This window comes from Mustela nivalis, assembly GCF_964662115.1.
Source record: "Mustela nivalis genome assembly, chromosome: 11".
NCBI lineage: Eukaryota > Metazoa > Chordata > Mammalia > Carnivora > Mustelidae > Mustela > Mustela nivalis.
Genome location: NC_139030.1, coordinates 70540568 through 70564695, shown reverse-complemented (window position 1 = coordinate 70564695; position 24128 = coordinate 70540568). Strand labels below are relative to the sequence as shown.

The 24128-nt window shown below is 46.3% G+C and overlaps 1 protein-coding gene across 3 annotated transcripts in view; it reads left to right on the top strand.

Moving 5' to 3' along the window:
- Nucleotides 1–570: 570 nt before the first annotated feature.
- UBE2F (ubiquitin conjugating enzyme E2 F (putative)) overlaps nucleotides 571–24128 on the top strand; it is a 55729-nt gene continuing 32171 nt past the window's right edge. The window contains exons 1-4 of one of the 3 annotated variants that reach the window (XM_082691052.1): nucleotides 571–679; nucleotides 5502–5635; nucleotides 15223–15252; nucleotides 18921–18986. In XM_082691052.1, the coding sequence (XP_082547178.1) occupies nucleotides 5518–5635; nucleotides 15223–15252; nucleotides 18921–18986 (214 nt within the window). In that variant the 5' untranslated portion in view covers nucleotides 571–679; nucleotides 5502–5517. Of the gene's footprint in view, nucleotides 680–950; nucleotides 1116–5501; nucleotides 5636–15222; nucleotides 15253–18920; nucleotides 18987–24128 lie in introns of those variants that run through there. The other 2 variants (XM_082691053.1, XM_082691051.1) reach the window with 2 other exon arrangements.

Genomic DNA, 24128 nt, shown 5'->3' with positions numbered 1-24128 from the left:
TAAGTTTAGGAAAACAAGCGTTAGCCAGGCAAAGAAGGCGGGAAGTGTTCCAGAACAGAAGGAATACCATGGGTTGGTTCTTCACTGGTCTTCCTGACTCCTTGCCTGGCTCACCTCCCACGAGCTCAATGAGAGCCAGAAGCTTCTTTTAGAAAGAAAACTTAGTCACTCCACTGTTTTAAAACCATTCAATGGGGCTTCTGGAAATAAAATTCTAACTCCTTGGCTCTTTCTTCCCGGTCCACGTGGTGAACTTCATCTTTTCGACGACCCATTCCTTCAGGAGCCCTCTTGTCTGACTCCTCCACCCCAGCGCCTATTTCGATCACAGGGGTACAAATGGACATGAGAATTTGTATTCAACAAGCTAGAAATAGATAAAGCAGGTATTTTACACACGTGTAACAGTTGAAAGACAAGATCAGGAAAGGGTCCAGGCACTCCTGCAGGCTGCCCCGAAGCACACCTCGGGGTTGATGGGTGGCTGCTGCACACCTGACCGCCACGCCCCTCACCCCTGACGCCTGGTCCTCCGCCCCCAGGGCACTGTGCCGCGCACAGAGCGGGCACCCCATCCACCGAGGCGGGCAGCTCATGCCCAGCCGATCCTGCATCGCAGACTGCGCCCACCACCTCTGAGGCGCAGGTCCAGACGCCACACACCACGAAATGAATGGAGGTAGGAACGCTGCTCCGAGCCCCGGGCACCGGGGTGCGCAGACTCCAGAACTGTGGGGAGGACCCCGCCCCCGGTCGCTACTCGCCAATCAGCAGGGGCGGCGAGTTTTACGCCCGCCTCCCCCCCACCCCCGGCCGCGCCTTCTGCCAATGAGCGAGGTCCGGGAGACCAGCTGCCGAGCCCAGCCCCGGCCGGCGCACGCCGCTGTTCGCGTGTCAGGCTCCAAATAAAGTTCGTCCGGGCTTTGAATTTTTTTTTTAAAGCGCCCGCTGCCATCGCGGCCGCCGCGGGCGAGAGCCGCCGAGTCCCCGCCCCGCTACTTCCGGTCCCGCCGCCCGGAGCCGGTGCGGCTGTGAGGGGCCGTGTGTCGCCGCCGCCGGCCGGCCGGGCATGGTGTTGGGTGCCGGGCCCGCCTCGCCTGTCTCGGGGTGCCCAGGTGAGCAGCGCGTGGCCCCGCGGCGGGAGAGGGGCGGCCGCAGGCCTCCGGGCGGCGCCGGTACCGCGGGCGGGCCGGAGGGCGGGCGGCGCCGGGGCCGCCTCAGGCCGCGCGCTTCTCACGGCCGGGCGCCGGCGGCGCGGGGCCGTATCGTCTGACTGGGAAAGGGCCGGGGCGCTGGCCGCCGCCGGGCTCAAGGGGCCGCCCGTAGCCAGCGCCTGCTTGTGCCGGCGGCCACACGGCCTCGCTCGCGCCCGCCGTCGCGCGGGAGCCGCGGGCCGCATTGTCCAGAAGGAAACGGAGCCCAAGGTCACCAGCCCGCCGGGGCCGGGGGCAGCGGGACTCGGACGCGGGCCGTCCGACTCCTCCGCCTCGGGAGTCCGGCTAGGCCCGGAGAGCGGCGGGGGTGAGGAGTGGGACTCCCGGCTCGCCAACCCGCCGGTAGCTGCCCGGCGGCTGGGGACGGCCTCGGCTCCTTCGGAGGATTTTACCCGCATGGGGGGCTGAGGGGGGAAGGGTATCTTGGAATGATCCGAACAACAGGTCTTGGATTCTAGACCCGGTTCCTTTGGTGTGTAATCTTGGGTGTGGCCCTGCCCTTCCAGGGCTCAGTTTCCTCATTTGTCACATGAGGGGATGGGCCCTCCCCTGTCTGCAGTCGCTCGGGCCCTGGAGTGGACGCAGGATGGATTGGAGTGGCTCGAGAAGGTTTCTTGGAGGAGATATTGGACCCTGGATAGGAATCTGGTGTCCTGAGGAAGGAATGGGAATACGCGGTGAAGGGAAGGAGGGCACTCCAGACCTGGGTATCATCAGATTAAACAGAAGATTCCAGAAATGGGAAAGCTGATGTTGAGGAGCAGGGAGGAGGGCGGCTTGCAAAGGATTTCTGGGGGGTCAGAAGGGTGGGAGAGACCTTCAGAGACAAATCATCACTGGGCTGGCTGGTGTGTGGCTTGAGGACCTCCCCCCAGATTTGCCTGAACTTCAGGTAGTAGGTAGTGCAGGAGGGGGCATGTTTACTGATGAAAATAAAGGGTTGTGCTCCATGGTCGGTCTGCCAACCAAGGTGACTCCCCTGCCAGGTGGGAGGTTTCTGGGCCTTGGCATTCTGAAGGAGGAGGGTACAGTGTGGACATTTTTGTGTCCTGATAAAGGCCTCTTTGGCCAGAGAAGTTGGTTGTCCCCTAGTGACCTGCAGTCCCATCTTTTACTCTTTGAGATTGGGACTTTTCCACAGCAGGAAGATTTGCAAATTTGGAGTTCCTCACTCAGGAGCTGACTGGCTCCTGGTATCCCTCCCTGCACAGGTGACCTGGCCCGATGTTGCTACTACAGGCAGGAATGCCAAGTAAATATGACTTGATGATGAGACCAGTAATTGCATGCAGGAATCTTCTTTGAACAGCCCGAGAGCAAGTCCCACCCAGAGGAGGAACTAAATGGACTAAACCGGCTGACTGGGACTTGTGGAATAAAGAAACTGAGCATGCTGTTCCGTGCAGCTCATCTTGTCAGCAGAAATGCTGCACTAACACTGTGTACTTCACAGTCAAGGGGCAGCTCTGGGGCCTTCTATGGGTGAAGCACTGCACGGAAGGAAAGGAGAATCCTGAAGCAACTACAGGTGTTTGGCAAACTTCTTGACAGTTTGAATAATTCTCTTTGTTCAGATCTCTTTATAGAGAATTAATTTAACAGCTAAGGAAACATTTCCAAATTAGGCCTTGGGTTTATCCCTGCAGTGGCATGCAGTAATAATACAGATGGTGGACAAATAGGTAGTCAGTATACACTTAGATCCTAGAATGCTGGGGGAGTGGGTTTAGTGTTCTCTTTGATAGACAACAACACATGAGTATCCTTGTCTTTTATACCTTTCAGTCAGTGCCCCGTCTATTTATTAAGGGCCACAAACTTGAAGATTGCAAGCCAGGAATCCAGCTCTTAGTGGAGTTGAGTATGAGCCATATTATGCCCACAGAGTAGGCTTCAGTGTGGAGTAGTAGGGGTAAAAAAGAATAAGCAGTGGGAAGCCTGGGTGGCTCTGTCAATTGAGCATCTGATCTGTGGCTTCAGCTCAGGTCTTTATCTCAGGGTCTGGGATCCAGCCCCAAGTTGGGCTCCTCACTCAGCAGGGAGTCTGCTTGGGATTGTCTCTCCCTCTCAACACTCTACCCTGCCCCCCCCCACCCCCTGTGCGTGCACACTCTCACTCTTTCAAAAAAAAAGGGGGGGGGGGGCAGAATTCTCAGACTGCAGTGACACAGTGTCTTGGTGTGAGCCTTTGTAAACAAGTCTTGATTTGGACCCTCCAAGTGGGTCCTTCAGGGCAGGCCCTCAGGGAGCTAGGTGTAGACCAGGCATGTGCCCTGGCACTTGCTTCTCCATGGGGCTCTTTGTTAGGACTTTCCTAGAGTTCTGCCTACAGAACTCTCTTTACTCATGCTGGGCTTTTTTATTTTTTGCCATATTTGTATTGCCAAGGTCAGCTAGAGGATAAAAACCAATTGGACCTTGTGAAGGATGCTTGTCTTGGTCCATCTTCAGGCAACCCTAACCAGGTGGCATGACTGATGTGCTCAAATCTGGGTGTGTGGTGGTAGACTTGGCTATGGTGACAAACTCCCTATTGTGATCCCGATCTGTTTAAGGGATTCCTGACAAGATTATTCCAGGTGGGGGGTGAGCAAAAGAACCTGGCTCTGGATGGTGCTTCTGTTTCTGGTAGGTATAGGCTGGAGCCCCTATGGCTGTTTGACTATGCCCACCCCAAGCCCCACCCCGATGTGAGGGTACCAAACCAATACCTCCCTGCCCTGAGTAAAGCTGAGATGTGTGTTGGTTATGGTCCAGGCCGCTGTGTATGTTCATCTGGGGAGATGGCATGGTCAAGTGATAATGAAGAAATTAATGTTGGTTTGTTTTCACATTTGTGTCCACATTGTTGAGGTATGATTGAAGTACATGAAACTGCACATATTCAAAGTATGCAGTTAGATCAGTTGATGTGTATCTCTATACCCTTAAAACCATCATCACACTCAAAATGTTTGCGAAAACCTTTTGAAAATTTTTTTACTGATGTTTCTGTGGTTACTGCTTCTGGCAACTGAGTGGCCTCATCCAAGCCAGTTCCCGGGCTCCCATCGTCACAGGATCTACATCAGTTTTAAAAAGAAAAAAAAAGAGTGGAACTTGGGGGTTGGAGGGGGAAGTCCTTCCCAGATTTGAAATTTTAGGAGCTTGGAAGGCTAATGTGCAATAGAACCATCTTTTGAAGCATTTAGACCAATGATTCTAAAAGGGATTAGTTGTGTGTTTGTGTGTGGGTCATATAGTATATGGAAGATCATATTCACTAGGTTTCTTTTTTATGGCATAAGTAATAGAAAATAAAATCTGAAAGGCTTTGGAGGAGAGAAAGATACACAGAATAAGATGATATGAGAAGTGAAAAATCTGGGTTAAAAATGGTTAAAAATACCAGTGTAGGAAGCGTATTCTTATTTTAGCTTTCAGTATCTTGGCCTCCAAATAAAAGTTTTGTGTTTGGGTCAAGTTTCTCATTTGGAAGTTTTAGATCGTTTTTCTTTTGAAAACAATCAGAATGGTGTTGAAAGGAAATAATATGAAAGGAACAAAGGAATTATGGGAATATTGGGCTGGTGACCAGTTTTTGTGTTTGGTCTTTATTGTCCTTCACAGTGAGCTTTCAGTGAGTTTTAGGGAATGCCTGAAGCACAGATGGATTGGAAGCAGCCACTGAAGAGAATTTAGTTTGGGGCATTAATTATGACTTAATACTGATCTTTATACTGCCTAAAAAATGTAAATAAGATATAACATAAATAAATGCAAAGATGCTTCTTAAGGTTTCAGCCATACCTTGGTTAGAGGATGAAGAAAAAGAAAGCATTGCTTTGCTTCTTCCTTCCCAGGGCTGATGCTCCCTTCAGTCTGCAATGGGCCAGGCACAAGGGACACCACACACACAGGTGCATGGTCCCTGCAGCAGAGAGGGGCACCCTTAGCTAGAGGACAGGGGTGGGCCAACATGAAACCTGTTGGTGGAGACTCCCCTAGACCACAAGCTCATGGGAGCTTTGTCACCACAGTGTCCCAGGGCTTGGTGCCCAATGAGTGTTAAATGCATGGCTCTCCCTTCTTAAAATTTTTGTGTACTTTAAAAAATTACACTTACAGAGGATGGCATGGAGATTTCCCAAATTAATTATAAAGGAATGCAGTCTTATGAATGCGCCTTATCTGCTGAATTTTTCTGTGACTTAATTATAGGAAAAAGTCAACCACCTATGGCCTTGTCTTCAATTTCCAGTCATTGTCTAGAGACATGTCCATAACCCTGCCTTTGGTCTGTCTCAGGGTAAAGGCAGCAGTAATGCTGACGCTGGCAAGCAAACTGAAGCGGGAGGACGGTCTCAAAGGGTCCCGGACGTCAGCCACGGCCTCCGACTCCACTCGGAGAGTGTCTGTGAGAGACAGGCTGCTTGTTAAAGGTAATGTAATCCTTGTGAGCTGATGTCTCTCCTGTAACAAAATGAACTCTGACTGGAGGCTCTTTGGAGATATGAAGCACCCATTTGCTGAGTAGGAATACCTATTTGAAAATATCTAAAAATATAATTGCCTATCGCTTTCAAAGACTTTGCACTATGGGAATACTGAGGACAAGAAAATGTGGTACGGCTTACACACTTCAAATATGCTCTATAGGGGCTGCCAGAATGCCTGTGGGAGGACTCTGGTACTCTGGTCTCAGTGCTGTCAATGTCTGGCTGGTTGTGGGCTGGGAGTGGGGAGGGGGCGTGTATCTTCCTTTCTTGTGCTCAGTCCCAAGGAGTTCCAGACTCCCTCTCTTAACACCTCAGCACAAGTTTCTGGTCTGTAAAGGGAGAGAGTGGAATTCAGTAATCTCTAGGATCCTTCAGTACCATATTCAAGTCACAGCCTGAAGAGAGTCTGTACAAAATTAGTTCCCTTCACAGAATTAATAACTGAGTGTCCTAGAGCTGTAGTCTTTGGAGAAGGGTTTTTGTAGTGTGTGAATGTGCATGCGTTTGTATGGCATTTTTGCATTCATTCATTAATCAAACTTCTAACTGTCAAGTGCAAAGGCAGTTTCCTGGGGTCATGAGGACTACAGAATAGGAGGAAGACAGAGTTCCTGCCTTAAGGAGCTTAGAATTTGCAGCACTTTCTACTTTATGGCATGTGTCTACATTTCTTAAGTGTAAAGGAGCTAGGAAGCAATGAGCTTTACAGTTGGTTAGGACTGCCTGTTTTCATGTTGTATCAGGTAGACACCATGAGTTGGCTGGCATCTGTGTGTCCTGAAACAGACATAACGGCAGAAGAGCTAGTGTGGGAGGATGCACTGTTTATCCTTCTCGGGAACAAGGCACTGCTGAGCTTGGCAGGAGTGGCACCAGGAAGGCATCAGCTTTAGGGAGTCTAATGTGGTGCGCTCTTCCTTACTCTATCTGCCCCTGAATCTGGCCTTGGCTCTGGTTTATCTAGCCTGATGGATGATTGACTAATGATGGAGTAAGAATCATTTCTTAGGTTTTGACATTACCCACTATGTCAGACTAAATTCATAATTTGTGATGGCACTGCAGGGGTCAAGAGGGTGGGACATGAGCTACAGCTCCTCGCTTAGATGGTCCCGATACAACTTGAGTCTCTTTCCCAGATGCTGGCTCGAGGGTTCCATCTGTGGAGGAAGCCAGGATCCAAGCAAGCTGGGGAAGGGGTTTGATGTGATGTCATGGTCCTTAAGTGGAGGGTGTTTAGTGCCCCGGAGCTACAGTGAGGAAGGCCCAGGTAGTAGCTGTGGAGGAGCAGGTGGAAGCAGCAAGTAGGCTGTCCTCTGTCTTCTTCACTATGTCCTTGTCGTGGTTAATAGCTTTTGTACACAGGGCACTTGGAACCAGGCCCTCCTTTGGACACTTTATAGGATACTTCTTGTTTGACTTTTGCTCAGCCTTGCCAGGTGGGTGGTTCATTTTGGAGCTAAAGGACTGAGACTCAGAAAGGTTAAGAAATGTGCCCAGATTATAACTTTTTTGTAGCAGCACAGCCAGACCCACATTCGGGGGGGAGGGGGAGGTAGGCTCTAGGGGAGCAGACCCAACAAGCAGAAACTGAATGAGCAGAACAGAAGGGCACGTCCACTGAAGAGAGCATTCAAGGAGGTTCGGAGGCTTCTGCACATGTCCACCCTGCTCAGGGATTCTCCTGGCAGCTCTCAAATGGCTCTAGGGCCTGATGCAGCCCTGGGGAGCCCATGGAGGCTCATAAAGCTGGATACCGCCCCCGCTCCCAGGACAGATGTCTTTGGCTGGGTTTACAGGGCCTTGATAAGGTCCTTAGATTTTGTGAGACTCATCAGAGAGAGAGGTGCAAAACTACCTTGTGGGGCCACCTGTTTCCATCCTCCCAGGGAACTGGTGATGATCAGGTTTCTGGGGTAGTTGTAGGCAGCAGGGCTCAGTGTAACACACACCTCATGTGGCCTGCTCCCTCTTGCCTCAGGGGACTGTTGGACCAGGCTGGGCTGGCTGAGTGGTGAGCAGTTTGGGCATTTGGGGAGTGTGGGTAGAGAGCCAGGGTGGGCCTGGCCTGAGAGAGGGGGCTGTGAAGAGCAGACGTGTAATGAAGGATGCTCTGATGGTCCGTGAATGCCCAATCTGCACCTAGAGCACTCCTTTGCTTGGCTGGATTTGGGGCATGTCTTCATTCTGGGGATTTCGGATGGCAGAAGTGTGTGGAATCCAAGAGTCCATGGCCTTGTGGGGCACTTGAGGGGTGATCATGGTGAAGTTCTTTCTAGGGAATGTCCCCTTTGGGAACTTGGAGAGAAGTTGGATGTCTGAGTTCAACAAGATTGCTATAGTCAGCACTGTCCTCCTGGTCTGTGGCTTTGGCTTATGTGGGAATGTTACTCATGACGATCATTAGTTTGTAGAAAAGTGTGTTAATACGTCTTGGGATTCAGTGCCATAGGCTGAATTCCTAGGATTGGGGAATTGGTATCAGGATAGTTAAAAATGAGTATCCCCGGGACTGACATCCATGGAGGGAGGTGAAGGACTCAGGAACAGGCAGAGCAAGAAATCAAGCTCTGGGGAAGGCCCCAGACAGCTTCTGCTTTGGGCAAGCATAGCCTTCAGAGCAGTACCCAGTCAAGTGAGATGGTCAGGTTTTCCTGCTCTGCATGGATCAGTTGCCAGAGGGGCTTCCCTGAGAGGAGTGAGGAGCCCGGGGTGAGGGGGTCTGTGCAACCTACACAGTCCTGGAAGGACTGAGAGCTGAAGGCCATCTGCTGAGAACCCTGTGAAGGTCTGAGGAGGCAGGGAAGGCTATGTATCCCATGATTCAAAGGTACGGGATCTGGCTTGGTGCAGATGGCAGTAGGGTTGAGCTGATAGATGGGGGAGATTGGAGGTTGGCAGGGACAGTTGGTGCTAACGGTGAGGGCCGGTAGTGGCTGCAGAGCTGTAGCTCCTGTTCCTTTTCTTGCCTTTGGAAGGCTGGAATCCACTGTCCATGGAAAAACCATAGCTTACCTTGGAGCAGCTGGCTGGGGGAGGCCTCTGCTGTGCCGGTACCTTGGTCACAACAGCTTTTCATTTGCACCCCTTAGGTAACTCAGGGACATCCTCCAGACTGCAACTGGAAGGATGCTTGTAGCAGCAGTCCCTGGAGGGTGTGGAATAATCGAGTGTTTCTGGACTAGGACTGAGGGCTGCTGTCTGCCCTGAATCCTAGGAGCTGGGGTCACTGGAGAGAGATCTGTGCAGGTATGGTCCTAACTGGGGAGCTATCACCAGTGTTTTTAATCACAGGGCAGATGGTGCTGAGTTCCTGGTGGACCTTTGTGGGGCCACTGAGCCCATAAAAGTTCTAAGTCTGACGGTGCACCCTACCTGCCAAAAAAGCATAGCAGGGTCTTAGCTAGCCCAAGCTTGGCACTTTTTGTATAATGGGATCGTGTGTGTCTTTCATTTCTTCGTTCAGCAGGCATTTGAATATCCCTGCTGTGTGCCAGCCTATTGCTAGTGATCCCTAAAGATCCCAGAGGGCTCCAGGCACCCTGGCAGGACCCTTTCACCTCTATTAGTCTTTGTTAAATGTGGAGACTTGGATTGAGCTGAATTCAGGGCCAGTTCTGGAATTAGGGGAGTAAGAGGGAATGAATCTGTGTGTGCCTTTATCCATTCCAGTCCTCACATCTCAGGTGGTTCCTGGCATTCTGGGGGTATGGTATGTGGCCCTCCATGCTCCAGGCCTGGCTGCCCACCTACATTTGCTTCCCGGTGTCCAGGGTGCAGGTCCCTCCTTGGGTCAGCTGCTGTGTCCACATGAGCAGTCATGGGATGGGATAGGAAGGGCCCTATTCTGATGGAGTTCCTGGAAGAATGGGGGAAAGAGAACCATTTATTGTTCTCCAGAGCTGCTTTCTCTGTGTCAGGCCCTGCCCAGGACTCAGAGGGTGGGCTCAGGGGCTTGCCATGCTGGCAGAATATTCAGAGCACTTAGCAGCATTACAGTATGTATTTTTAAAAACCTGAAGAGTAGGGCACCTAGGTGGCTCAGTGGGTTAAAGCCTCTGCCTTCGGCTAAGATCATTATCTCGGGGTCATGGAATTGAGACCCACATTGGGCTCTCTGCTCAGTGAGGAGCCTGCTTCCCTCTCTCTCTCTGCCTGCCTGCCTACTTGTGATCTCTCTTTCTGTCAAATAAATAAATAAAATCTTAAAAAAAAAACACACAAAAACCAAACCTGAAGGGTGCCTGGCTGGCTCAGTTGGTAGAGCTCATGACTCTTGATCTCGGGGTTGTGAGTTTGAGCCCCATGTTGGGTGTAGAGCTTACTTAAACATAAAATCTTAAAAGATAGTAAAAATAAAAATAAAAAAATAATAGCTGGAGCAGTGTGGCCCAGAGAAGAAGAATCCTGGTAAAATGGAGCTAAGGCAGCTGGCTCCAAGGTTAACCTTTTAAAAAGGCTTTGTTGAAGGGTTAACTACCAGTCAGATTGCCCAGGAAGCTTGGTGGCCCCACTTAGGTGTACCTCGTAGCCCAGTAAGGCAAGGACGATTGTGGAAGACAGACGAGGTTTCAAGTTGGCCTCGTCAGATCGTGTTGAAAGTACGGGTGGCATGAGGCCTTGAGTTCCATTCACATTGGTATCCTGTCTCTGCTGTAGCAGCTCTGCTGGTTTTCAGGGTTACAGCCTTGCTCCCTCAGAGTGTGGAGGGCGCTGTGAGTGCTCTGGGCCTAGCCTGAGTAGGAGGGCTGATTTGAGGCTCCATAATGTCCTTAGTCCTCTGCTCTGTGGAGGGACTATTACCCTAGTTCATGTGTCTCCCCGATAAGGGTACTGTGCATGGATGCTGAAACTGCAGAAGGGGTACTTAATGTATGAAGACAGGCGGGAAGCTAAGAGAGAAAGTTCCAGTCAAATCTGAGAGAGAGTGTTCAGGTGGAAGGAGGTAATCGAGTCTTATGGGAAGTAGCTGCATCTCTCCCTGGGTGGAATGGCACAGCTGTCCTGCCCCATGGGGCTTGGAGCTGGCTCTTGCCAAGAGCCATCATCTGTGTCTCTGATTGGCTCTTTGTCTTAGCTCAGATTCCCATAGGCAGATACTATAGATTGAGCGGCTCCAGCAACACTGTTTATTTTCATGGTCCTAAAGGCTGGGGACTCCGAAGATCAGGGCATCAGCAGATTTAGTTCCTGGTGAGGACCCCTTCCTGGCCAGCAAGTACCGGGTATCTCTTACAAGGGTAGTTATCCCGCCGTGAAGGCCCACCCTCATGACTTCTAATGCTGACCACCTCCCAAAGGCCCCACCTCCTAATATCATCACATGGGGGTGGGGCAGGGGCAGGGCTTCAACATAGGAACTTTGAGGGAACACAGCCCCTTCCACAGCCCCTTTGGAATGCGTTGGGCCAGCTACACAAGGGGAAAGGCTTCTCACATCTCAGGACAGGCACACCAGGAGCTTGGGCAGCTTGCTGGCGAGAGTACTTATTTGTTAAGTGTTTCCTGAGCACCCTGTGTGTGCCAAGCCCAGGGCCAAGTACCAGCGTTTGGGGGCTGGGTCAGTCCTTGCCCTGAAGAACGCGCAGATTTGAGGGGCAGCCAGTGTAGAAACAACAAGAGCATTGTGTTGTGAGGAGCCTGTGGCAGAAAATGGAGAAGATGTGTCGTGTGGGGGCCACTGTGGTCATTGGGTGGATTTTGTAATCTGATATCTAAGGGCAGTCGTGCTTCAAGTGGGCTCTGTGGTTTGCTCTTTAGTTAGAAAGGAAAAGAGTCTAATTTCTCAGAAGGAAGTTGTGCAGCCTCGGAATTGTGCAAGGTGCCCCCTAGAAAGGCTGGGCCACTGAGGGGTAGAGGTGTTAGCATCTTGGAACAGGCGAGACTTTAGCAGGTTAAAAATACCTGAACTTCTTGCTATTTTACAGGGAGGGGTTGTGTCCTGCAGGCAGTGAGGTCACGCAGAGAAGGGCTGCTGCTTTGCAAAGAGGCCTCTCAGGCATATGAAGCAATTCGCTTGTTTCTTTGGCCATAGACTTGTACCTGGATTCTAAGGCGATAGCTACTGATATTAATGAATTCTTATTTACCGTCATTTGAAGTGTAGAGAAACTGTGTGTCATTTGTGACAACGCCATGAGGGTATGTGGCTCTTTTATCTTCTGCACTGGACTGAACTGAAGTGCTGAGTATCTTTACTGAAAGTCTTGTGCTCCCAAGATTGTATTTCTTGCCTGCTCTTGGACCCAAAGCCTGCGGAGGCCCTGACTGTGGTGGGGCTCTGCTGGCCCTTGTCCACTCCCCTTGACTAACACTGTACCTGGAAATGCAAGCATAAGCTCATCTTTGGACTTGAATTCTAGACGATAAAGTGAAGTTATTAAATCCATCTGTGTAAATAGCTGTGTGTGGGTATTTTAACACGGCCAAGTAGCTTGTAGCAGTTTCTGATACCTGGGGAGAGTAAGAACTTCAGAGCCCTAGATCCCCCATCAGACTTCTGGTGGGATGGATCTGTGTAGGACAAGCAGTGTGAAAAGCTCAGCAGGTACTGAATTAAGGGGATGAATGCACAACTGCAGGTTTTACTAAAAATTACTGAATCATACACTAAAAGTGGGTCTATTTTATAGAAAATTGTACCTTACCACAGCTATTTTTTAAAGAGGGGGTGCAGCAAAAGACTCCCAAGGTGAGTGATGTGCAGGTAGGGCAGAGATTCCCTGCACAGCAGTCAGGCTTCCTGGAGACATAAGCCTCTTGCCCCCTGTCCCATCCCTTTGGTGCAGGGGTCTGTTCTGTTGCTTGGTCACCACCACCACACCCTTGGTCAGTGCTTTGCTGTCCTCTTGTGTCGTAACCTCCCTCTTCCCCATCTTTTGGCAGGAGACAGTCTTCTCAAACATTCTGCTTCTGTTTTGTGGCCCCTTCTCCTCAAATCCTCTGAGCATGTTTTCATTTCACTGGTTGTTCCTTAAAGCTGGACTCCCAGAGTTCTCCCAGCTGTGGACGGGACAGACTTGCCAGGGAAAGCCAGTTCTAACGTCGGTCTCTCAAAACAAGGGCCCCCAAAGACAGTTTTTTCTGTTTTTACCAGCAAGCTAAATAATGCTATAATAAAAGACACAAATGCATGTAGTTGAAAAACGTACAGTTCATATAGGGAACATTTATTTTAAAGTGATTAATGAATGAGTCATTTGATAAAATACGGGCTTTTTTGATAAAACAAATGCTTGTGTGAGCTGCTAGAGGAGAGCATGGCTCTGGGCAGCGTCAGAGCGCTAGCACTGTGGTCTTGGCCCCCCTTGGCCGCTGTTGTCTTTAGTGAGTGCCCTGCTCCAAGGAAGGGTGAGAACGCACGCGCCAGTCAGAAAGACAAAACTAAAGATCACTGTGGTCATTAGAAGAATAATAATCACTTCATAGGATTCTTAAATATGTTCAGTTTTGTTAAGTGACTGTATTTTAAATGTACTACAACACAAAGCAGCCAAGAAAACCGGCTTCCCAGGCTTGCACATCATCACAGACTTGTTCCTTTTCTAGTCACACAGCAAGAGGATAACTGTCACTCCTCTCCCGGTGCCCTGCTCCACTGAAGAGACCTGCTCTTTGTCTCTCCTAGGCAAGAGCATTGGGTAGAGCCCTGTAGCCCACATGGCACTGTTGCATTCCCCGACCCCTCCCTCCTCTGCCCCACTGCAACTTTCTGAGCGCCCATTCTAAATACCTGGAACCCAGAGCCAACTCAGTTAGTGGGCTGCCTGTCTGTACCCAGATTCTCAAATGGCTGCTATTACAGGTCTGGAGTCTCTCAAATCCTTGGCCCCGAAGTGGAGCTATCTGCCAGTCTTCCCACTAATGCGTTAAGTGTTCAGCTGTGCCACATGATGGCCTCTTGCCCTCTCCTGCCCACCACTCCGTACTTGACGTGAAGGAATTGAGAAATTGTCGTATCTACTGCTTGTATATTTTGACCACCCATTTGCTTCTTAGTTTTTTGTAATCTGGTTTCCATCCTGTCACCTGCCTTCCTGCTGTTTGTAGTGCCCTCAGCAATGTCTAATCCACATGGGATGGCCTTGACTGGGTCCTCATTTCCCTGGATCAGTCTGTCCCCTGAGTCACTGTGTTCCCCATGTGTCTCCTATTTTTCTACCTTTTTTCATGAGGGACTCCCTTGCTTTTGTCTTCTACTCTGCCACACTTCATTCTTTTCACTAGTCTCCTCTCTGTCAGTCTCATCTCTGAGGGGACTCCTCGGCCCTAGCCACGCACCCAGATTTCAGCTTCCTCCTCCCAGGACTTCCCAGCCTGTCAGCCCTCTGCCATCTCTGACCCTCCTGCCCCTCACAGCTGGCAGATCCTTTTGTCCTCCATGCGCTCAGGCACCACAACCCTCCCTGCCTTTGCTAGGCCTTTGCTGTCTTGCAGAGTGCCCATCTCACAGATCACTGACCTCTGCTTTGCCCTTTCTAAAATTGTCCTCTTGAGGAAAGTTTGGAAGCTTGTTCAGAAGTGTCCCTCTGCTCCTTACTGCTGCAGATTTAAGTTGAGACTCCTAAGCTGGGCACTCAAGGCCTCCGAGATCCTGGCCCTGTTTTTCCTCGTTTCCTGTTGCTCTCTTGCTTTGTACCCATTGCTCTGGCTGTATTGTGTGCCTTCTGGTTTCTGTGCTTGTCTGTGTTCGGTGCTTTTGCACATCACTAACTTAGCTTCGAGGAATGCATTCTTCTTCTTCTGCTGGCCTTCATACTATTTATTCTTTAAAGCCTGGCCCATAGACCTCCTTTTTCTAGTCTCCACAGCTGGGAGCAATCTTTGTGCTCCCAGAACCCCAGAGCACATTCTGTTATGTCTGAGACACCACTGATTTGCCTGCCCACTTATTTCTGGGTGCCCCCAGACCTCAGCTCTTAATAGTCATAGTGGTGGGGGGTTGTGGCTTTGTCCTGGCCAAGGGGTGTGGGGCTTATACACTGAATGAGTGATGACTCAAAGGGCCAAGGCTCCAAGCCCCCCTTTCTGGGGCCATAGCAAGATGTTAACAGATAGCTGGATAACAGCACAGCCTGGGGCCCCGGCAGGAGGCAGAGTTTTCTCTCACTGGAGAAGTTCAAGCTCACACTGGGTGAGCCACAGGGGAAGACAGGTCTAAAAGAACTGGAAGAGACATGTAAGTCACATTCCAAGGGCAGCAGTTCTGCTATGCGGGGGAAGAAGACTTTCAAAAACACTTTAGTGACCGGTTTACCTGTGGGTGATTTCTTTGTGAATTTTGAAATGATTTTCGTTTATACTAAGTACATTTTCAAGGGCCTGTGACTGTACTTCCTGGCATCCTACAGGTACCTTTGTGTCTTTGAAACAATTCCATGGCTTAACGTCTAAACATCAGACCCAGGGTAGGTGTTAGTTACTTTGGTCCCTTTAGTTCCTCAGCATCGGGGAAGAAGTTGCCAGTTTAGAGCTGGTGCTTTTATGTGGAGGCGTGACTGATATTAACAATAGTCTTTTTGTTTCCACAGAGGTTGCGGAGCTTGAAGCTAATTTACCGTGTAAGTATAGCATCCCACCCAGACAGTAAGTGCTGCAAAGTCATTGCATGGAGAAGCTTTTTTTTTTTCATGTTTTAATAACCTTGCATAGCCCAAAGCCTGGTTTTCCTGTGTGTTGGGAGTAAGTTTTAATTTTGTGCAGACAGGTAGCAGAATTTTGTCGAGGCTCAGGTGAGAGTGAGATATTTACCAGGAGAGGGGACGGGGCTGGGTTTCGTATTTGTTCCACAGTGTTCTGTCCTGTGTCCTCTTTGAGCGAAAAGATCTATAAATCAGTGACAGATGGTCCTGTTTTCATGAGTGTCAGTACCACCTTTTTGGTCCAGAAGGTGCTTGCCTGTAATGCATCTCTATGCATGAGCTGGGGTGACTACACCCGTTATGTCACCAGGTGTCCTCACTTTGGTCCTTCCCCCTTGGACACACAGACCCACTGTGCAGTTCTCACTCGTGAGCAAGTTTGCTTACTGGGCAGTTAGCTTGTGTGAGGTGTCAGAGGGTTGCTTTTCTTTTCCTATTATTAATCCCTTGCCAAATTTTAGTAGTACCATTAAAGCCTGAACGTTTTGGCCATTTTAGTATTTTTTAAAAATTAGAACTTTTTATCATCATGTTTGGTTAAAAATAGTTCTGAGGCTGAGGATGTTTATCACTGTGAGTGAGATGTTTATATGTGGGTCTCCTGGTCTGGGTGAATACTCTAGAGAGCTTGGTCTCTCCGGCCCACCTGACCCAGAGAAGAGAGGGCCCGTTCCTGCCACTAACTGCAGTTAGAAGGGTGATAGTGGGTGTGACCTTAAGTGGTTGTACAATCATTTGTTAAGGGTAAGTACACATTTTTTTTGGAAAATTATTTTTAATGTGTGCTATCTATCTATGGGAATGTTGGGTTGTGATATTAAATAGGTTTCTTAGTGTGGGTCTCAGTCAAAATGTCTTTAATGTCTTAAAAATCCCTGAATTGCTTGATCTCAAAGTTTTCTTCTAGTCAGAACTGGAAGGAAGTGTTTTGGGGTTCTCGTAAAGGGTTTATATGTACATATATTTATATACACATGCATATATGTAATCAAGACCACAAAAACTTACTACTTTCACACAGTTCATTTTGTCCTCAAATAGGAGTCTTACTGAAATTGTTGGTTTTTAACCCATAGAGAATATTTTTAACCTTCTCTGAAATTTTGGTTTGAGAACAGTTAAACTTTGTGGGGACACCTCGCTGGCTCATTCGGGGGAGCATACGCTCTTGAGCACAAGGTCATGAGTGCAAGCTCCATGCTAGGTAGGGAGCCTACTTTAAAAAAAAAAAAATGCAAAAACAAACTGTGTAATTGGTTTTCAAACCAGGATTTTAACTAAACACCTTAGGTTTGAAAGACATCTCCCTAGCATTTCTGGCTCAAGTATCTGATTAAAGAGACCACATGCTATCTGTTTCTTCTCACTTTCTCCCTGCCCTCTGTGCTATCAGCGTAGGAGAAGTCTAAATTAGTTTATACAAGGAAGCCATGCTTTCCAAAAGTACGCAACTCATTATTCTAAAGAGAAAAGAAGAAGCCACCAAAAAAGAAATCTCTAGTATCTTATCTAGTATTAATAATATCTCTAAAACATTAACAAGAAAAACAAAATACCTTGCTATGTAGCAGTGCTACTTAACAGCCATTCAGAACTTGTTTGGAGCTGTGTATATGCAAGTTCAGAGACATTTCTCTGTTGGCAAAAAATACCTCTTTCAGATAGATGGAATTATAAGATGTTAGCCCATGCTTGCAGACAGAGGAAAAGCTTTGAACTAAAACAAAACCTGTCTCTTAATTTTTTGTTGTTGTTAAGACTTTTTTGAGCTTTAAAATGTTTGATTCTTTTCAGTACTTGTATTGATTGTTAATCTCCCTTGGTAACTTCTTTATTATTGGGGGGCCAGTCTGTTCTAGAAGGATGGATTTCTGTTTATCCTTCTGAAATGAAGGAGAATGCCAAGTATGAAAACAAAGGAATGTTGCCGACTTCTGCCAATCAGTGAGACATTCCCTAAGCCCTTGTCCTGCATTTCTGTTGCTTGGATCTTACTGGAAAGACAGCATTTCTCATTTCAAGTCATGATTAAGAGAAACAGGGGTGCTTGGGTGGCTAAGTGGGTTAAGCCTCTGCGTGCAGCTCAGGTCATGATCTCAGGGACTTGGGATCAAGCCCTGCATAGGGCTCTCTGCACAGCAGGGAGCCTGCCCCCCCCCCCCCCACCGCCTGCCTCTCTGCCTACTCATGATCTCTGTCTGTTGAATAAATAAATAACAATCTTAAAAAAAAAAAAAAGATTAAGAGAAATGAAGCCCATATACTATTCACATATGTGGTTCAGGCAAAAGTCTTGAACTTCATGGCTTCCGGCTTCATTATTTATAAAATTAAAAATGTGACAATGTAATCTCTAAGATCCCTTCTCGCTCTTCTAGATTAAGTTACCTTTTATTCTACAATGATTTTCTGAGGGATTGGCAAAAAAAATAATAATAATAAAAGCCCTATTAACAGTTCTGTGTGGTTTTTATGCCTCATGCCTGGCATGTTCATGAAGTAATGAACATGTGGTGTGGTATAGGGAGAAGAGTCATGAACTCATCTTTAATTTGGGAACAAACCTTCTGTTGATAACCTGTGTGATCCTGGGCTGGTCGCTGAACCTCTTTGGATCTTTGTGTTACTTCATGCTTAAGGACATTGAACTAGATGATCTCTAAGAGCCATATCTAAGTCTAATTTGAATCGTCCTATTTTGATGAAATTTCATACCATTGTAAAACTAGACAAATATTTTCAGTGGTGGGACTTGTAAAGAATAAAGTCAGAAAGTGACCCAAGGAGTTTAGAATATTTTCTGAGTTTATAGAATAATAGACAATTTCTACATATATTCATCTCCAATTTAGTGGCTATTTATTCCTTGTGTATTTACCATTCTTTGGTATCATTTGTTTGAAGGAAACAGATTTAGCCAGGTGCTCTGTCGTGCCACTAGCCCTTAGCTCTTTTCCCTGTGAGAACGCCTTGTCCTGATTCCCCAGACCCCTCCGGATGTGGTGCATTGGACGTAGGGCGTTGCCCTCTGAGCAGAGTGTTATTTCACCAACAAAGCAAACTTAGCTACCATTTGGTCTGTGGAGACATTTTTCCCCTCCTTTTTAATGCCATGGTAAACTCTAGGTGTGAGTTAACTTCATGGGCACCCTTCTTTTGAACTTCAGTTTACTGTGGTGGGTGTGAATAAGGATGGTGGTGGGTGAATAGCCCAGAAGTTTGGCCTGGGTTCTTCTGGTTTTGCCTTGTTTAGTTTGCCTTACTCACATGTGTTCATCTCCTTGAGATGTGGTTTTCTCTTTTCAAAGTAAACTAGCATAATTCTTGAAGTTAATGGAAAGACCTCAATTTTAGTGACTGTTTAAAAGTTGAAAGAAACCATCTCAATTTGGAATTAGCAAATAAAAGACTATATGGCAAAAATCACGGGTTTGCAATTTTAGCACAGTGGCACAAATATTTGTCAAACCAAGAGCAAGGCAGCATCTACAAACTCCTCCTTCAACTCCATGTGTATGTTTCAAGGTCAGCCTCATAAGGACTGCTGCTAGCTCTCAGACCTTCCTGATGTGCTGTTTCTTTTGCAGGTACATGTAAGGTGCATTTTCCTGATCCAAACAAGCTACATTGCTTTCAGCTAACTGTAACCCCAGGTAATACTCTTACATACTTAAGTGTTAAAGTGATTTTTCAGACAGCAAAGCTGAAAGGCTGCCCAAATCTAGAACCTTTGGCTCGATTTATCCTCTCACTTTTGAAAGTGATGACAGTTACAACTATTCCACACGAAGACAAGATAAGTGCTTTGCAGTCAAGAAAGCTGAATACAGGGAATCTGTGGCATTCAGTGTATACTTGGAAATGAAGTATAGCTTTAATTACTGGAGTGAAGGGCCACAGAAGCTATTAGTACGGTGAAGAGTGTGGGCTTTGAAATCATAACTGGGTTCTGATCCTGCTCTGCCATTTCATGGCAGTGTGGTCATGGTTCATTTGCCTCTTCGTACAGCCCACCCAGCTAGAAAGTGGGGCCCTAATAGAACCTATCTCACAGGACACTTATGATGATTAAATAGATAATGGGTGTGAAGCATTTCAGCCCAGGGTCTGGCACAGGGAGGTAAGCAGATTACCAGCTGTCCTCATTAGGACTGGTAAGTCTCCAAGCTCCAGGTGCCCTGGGGCAGTAACCTGTCCCTCCTTGATCGGACCAGACAGCAAGATGGAGGACTTGGGTTTTATCTTGCCACAGTTCAGCTTTGAAGTTCACAGTTGCAGAGTATAGCCTGGCATGGACCACCGGTGTTTATGTTGGGCAGAGGGTGCTATGCTGTGGGCAGCCGGTACTGCTGTGGGGTAGGTGGGGAAGGGTAGGTGGGGTAGGCTGTGGAGGAAATGGAGGGTGTTATTTTATTTGGGGGATGAAACGGGAATAAACAATTGAGAATAATGAATCACTAGCTAATTAGAAAGTGCAAGAGAATACAGAATTTCAGTAGGCGATAATGAACCCACAAATAAGACCTGACAATTGTCTCCCTGCAGGTAGGATGGATTATTTTCTGTGGAAGATGTTTTATAGTAACAGGAGAAATCCCATTTTCAAAATGTGCTTGAAAACTTAAAAACTTAAAAACTCATTTAGTCTGTGTAGTGGTTCTACAGACATATCCAGACATGTCCTTAAACCCATTTACACTAGGAAGACACCAGGAGGGAGTTAATATCAGAGCACAGCTGGTGGAGGTGGGGCGTTGCACGCGCCTGACGTCGAGAGATAACCATAGCTCAGGACTTTAAGCTAGGAAGTGATGAAAATTGTAACCATTCTTTGGCCACCTTCATAAAACATGGTGCATTGTGCTGTTTTTAGCAAGGGATATTGAGCACTTTAATATTCCTTGGTGACTCAGGGTCACCATTCCGAACATCATTTACTATTACTGCTGAGTAATGCAGAGTATTTTCAGAAATTATTGTGGTGGTTGAGATTGGTTCTGTGTGTACTAAGTGGTCTTAGACTGTATGCAGTAAACGTGTTTACTTCCCTCTGCCTTTCTAGGGCATTTTCAGTGGCTGGTAGAGATTCTTTTGCTCTGTTCCCTGCCGAGGTGTGGGCTCCGTGGGCCTTCCCGGCCACTCAGAGACCTTTTTTGAATTTGCCGGGCTTGTTAACATCTTACATGGGTTTGTGTCAAGTCCACCCTCTGAATAAGAGTTTCTCCTTTTGCTTTTCCTTTTTTTACGGAATTACATGGATGTTATGATTACTGAGATTATGACACCATCTTCTATGTTCTTACTGTTCTTGAAAGTGGACCACAGTTGCTGTTGTTTTGATATTCACTGTTGCATCAAATTAAAAAGTAACTTGTGTTTTGGTGTCTGTAACTATTTAGTACTTTAGCATTTATATTTGTAATTTGTAATATTTGTATAATCGTGTACATCACGGACACAATTATCACACTGAGCTGTGTGCTCAGCCTGCACTTCCCATGCTGTGGGTATCCATGGTTTGTGGTGGTAGTGTGTCAGAAAGCTGCTGGTTCCTGCCCTTTGTTATTAAGAGAAACATGGCAGAGATCTGCCAGCCCTAAAAATTTGTCTTAAAACAGCTTTTTGGAGTCCTACTCCTCTTAGTATTGGGAAGAAACTGTAGAGACCTGCCTAACTGATAGAAGTTTTAATCAGGCCTGAAGCAGAAGGTTTGGAAAGTGGCACACTAGCAGCCGCCAGTAGTGGACACACTCAGCATTAGTAAGTTCTAGATGTTTGGATGGTCAGAGTGGGAGATCTGTATTGGTAGTTGAAGCTCAAAACTCTTTTTCACATGGCTCCTGGCAAGATAGTTCCTGTTAATACTGGGTAACATTGTCATAGTTTTGTTTTCAGACTGTTTTTGTGCTTAGGAATAAATGTACTCTTTGGAGAAAAGATGGAAATGTATTTTGGTGGTAGAGGAAAAGAAAAGAACTGAATTTAAGAGGGGGAAAAGTCGCCACATCAACTCACAAAGTAAGAAAAAATACTAGTAAGTGAAACGAATTGAGAAAAAGCAAACACTTAGAGACTTGCTGAGATACTCCTGGGAATCTTGGTGAAGTTCGAAGGACCCTGTGAAAACCTGTTGCTCAGCTAACTTGGTGGGGGGCGGGGGGGGGGTTCCCTCAGCCTGCCTCACTGTGACTTGGCAGAGAGGAACAGGGGCTTAAATAACAATATTTTTAATTTTAGTTTTTACTTTTTAAGTAGATTTTTACTGAGGTATAAGATAATAAACAATAAAATATACTAATTTGGACTGTATGTAACCACAACCCTAGTAAAGAGATTTCCAACATTTCCAAAATTCCCTTTTGCCTCTGCAGGCAATTCCTTGCCCCTGGCTACCCACCCAAAATTCCTTTCTGATTTGTTAGCATAAATGACTTTTGTCAGTTCTTGAATTTCATATGAATGGAATCTTTTATATGTACTCTTTTTCTGGCCTCTTTCATATAAGTTGTTTTAAAATTCACATGTGTTGTATCAGTGGCTTCTTTCTTTTTATTTTATGAGTATGCCATAATTGCTCATTTTCCTATTTGTTGACATTTGAATTCTTTCCAGCTTTTTGCTATTAGGAATACAACTGCTATTAGCATTTTCATACCATCCTTTTTATACTCCTGTTTTCACTCGTTCATTCATTTTCTCTTTAATTCCACTTAAAAGTGAAATTTCTGAGTCACAGGAAGATCTTTGTTTAGCTTTTTAAGAACTTTCTGAAGGGGTTGTACTATACACTGACCAGCAATGTATGAGAAATTCCAGTTATTCTACATATTTCTCAGTATTTGGATATGAATAGTATTTCGATGTGGTTTTAATTTGCCTTTCTCCAGTGCTGGGATTTTAACTGAGATGGTGTTGACTTTATAGATCAGTTCTGTGGGAAATGGCATCTTCACAAGTGAGTCTTGCCATGCATTAGCACGTGAATGTCTCTACTTACTCAGAATTTCCTTACTGTCTCTTAGCAGTGTTTTTGTACTTTCCAGTGTATAGGTCTTGCAAATATAACACCAAGTATTTCTTTTTAAGCGGTTATAAATGGTATTTTTTAAATTTCCGTTTTACTTGTTACTAATTATATAAAAGTACAATTGATTGTTTAATATATTGATTACATGTCCTGTCATCTTGCTAAATTCACTTACTAAATTCTAGTAGTTTCTTTCTTTTTTCTTTTTTTTTTGAAGATTTTCTTTATTTATTTGACAGAGCGAGATCACAAGTGGGCAGAGAGGCAGTCAGAGAGAGAGAGGAAGCAGGCTCCTTGCTGAGCAGAGAGCTCGATGCGGGGCTCGATCCAAGGACCCCGGGACCATGACCTGAGCCGAAGGCAGAGGCTTTTAACCCACTGAGCCACCCAGGTGCCCCTAAGTTCTAGTAGCTTCTTAACATATTCTTGGGATTTTTATATCTGTGATCCTTGCATCTGGGGGTGCCTGGATGGCTTAGTCATTAGGTGTCTACCTTTGGCTCGGGTTCTGGGATCGAGCCCCACATTAGGCTTCCTGCTTAGCGGGAGGCCTGCTTCTTCTCTCCCACTCCCCCTGCTTGTTTTCCTTTTGTCGCTGTCTCTCTGCCAAATAAATAAAATCTTTAAAAAAAAAAAAAAGATCATTGCATCTGTAATAAAGACGTTTTTACTTTCTTACCAGTATGTATGCCTTTAATTTCTTTTTCTTATTGCACTGGCTGTGACCTCCAGTATGATGTTGAATAGAGGTGAGAGCACATCTTTGCCTTGTTCCTAATCCTGGGGGAGAAGCACTTATTACTAACTAAATATGATGTTAGCTCTGGGTTTTTTTAAAAAATATGTCCTTTTCAGGTTGAAGAGTTACCTTTTTTCCTCATTTGCTGAGAGTTTGTATCATATGTGTTCAGTTCTTTCTAATACTTTTTTCTGCACTAATTGATGTGATCATATGATTTTTTTCTCCTTTATTTTGTATGGTAAAATACATTTAAGTTATGAATTGTAAACCAACCTTATATTCCTGCCATAAGCCCCAGTTGGCCGTGATATATTATCCATTTTCTTTCTATTGCTGGATTAAATTTGTTAATATTAGATATAGAATTTTATGTCCATATTAATGAGGAATGTTGGTTTGTATTTTTCTTTGATTATTTTGTCTGGTTTTGGCATCAGCAATGCTAGCTTGGTAGAATAAGTGAAGAAGTGTTCCCTCTTGTTTGCTGAGAGTTTGTATAGGATTGGTATTATTTCTTCCTTAAATTTCTGGTAGAATTTACTAGTTAAATAGTCTGGACCTAGAGTTTTCCTTCTCGAAAGTTTTTACTTTAAAAAATAGATATGGCGTTATTCATCTGTGTTTCTTAAGTCAGCTTTGGTAATTTTTTTCTTCCAAGGAATTTGTCTGTTTCACCTAAACTGTAGAATTTTTGATAATAAAAGGTGTTCAGAATATTCTCTTATTTCACTACAGTATATAAGATCTTTACTGATGTCCCCTTTTTCTTTCCTGATACTGGTAATTTGGGTCTTCTTTTTCTTGATCATGTTAGCTTGAGGTTTATCCAGTTGATCTTTGCAAAGAACTCACTTTTGTTTTTCTCAGTTATTTGTGCATATCATTGATTTCTGTTCTTTATTATTTCATCCCTTATATTTTGGGTTTAATTTGCTTTTTTTTTTTCCTACACCCACCCTTTTGTTAAAAAGATTTTGTTTATTAGAGACCACACAGGCATATGTGCGAGTAGGGGAGGGGCAGAGG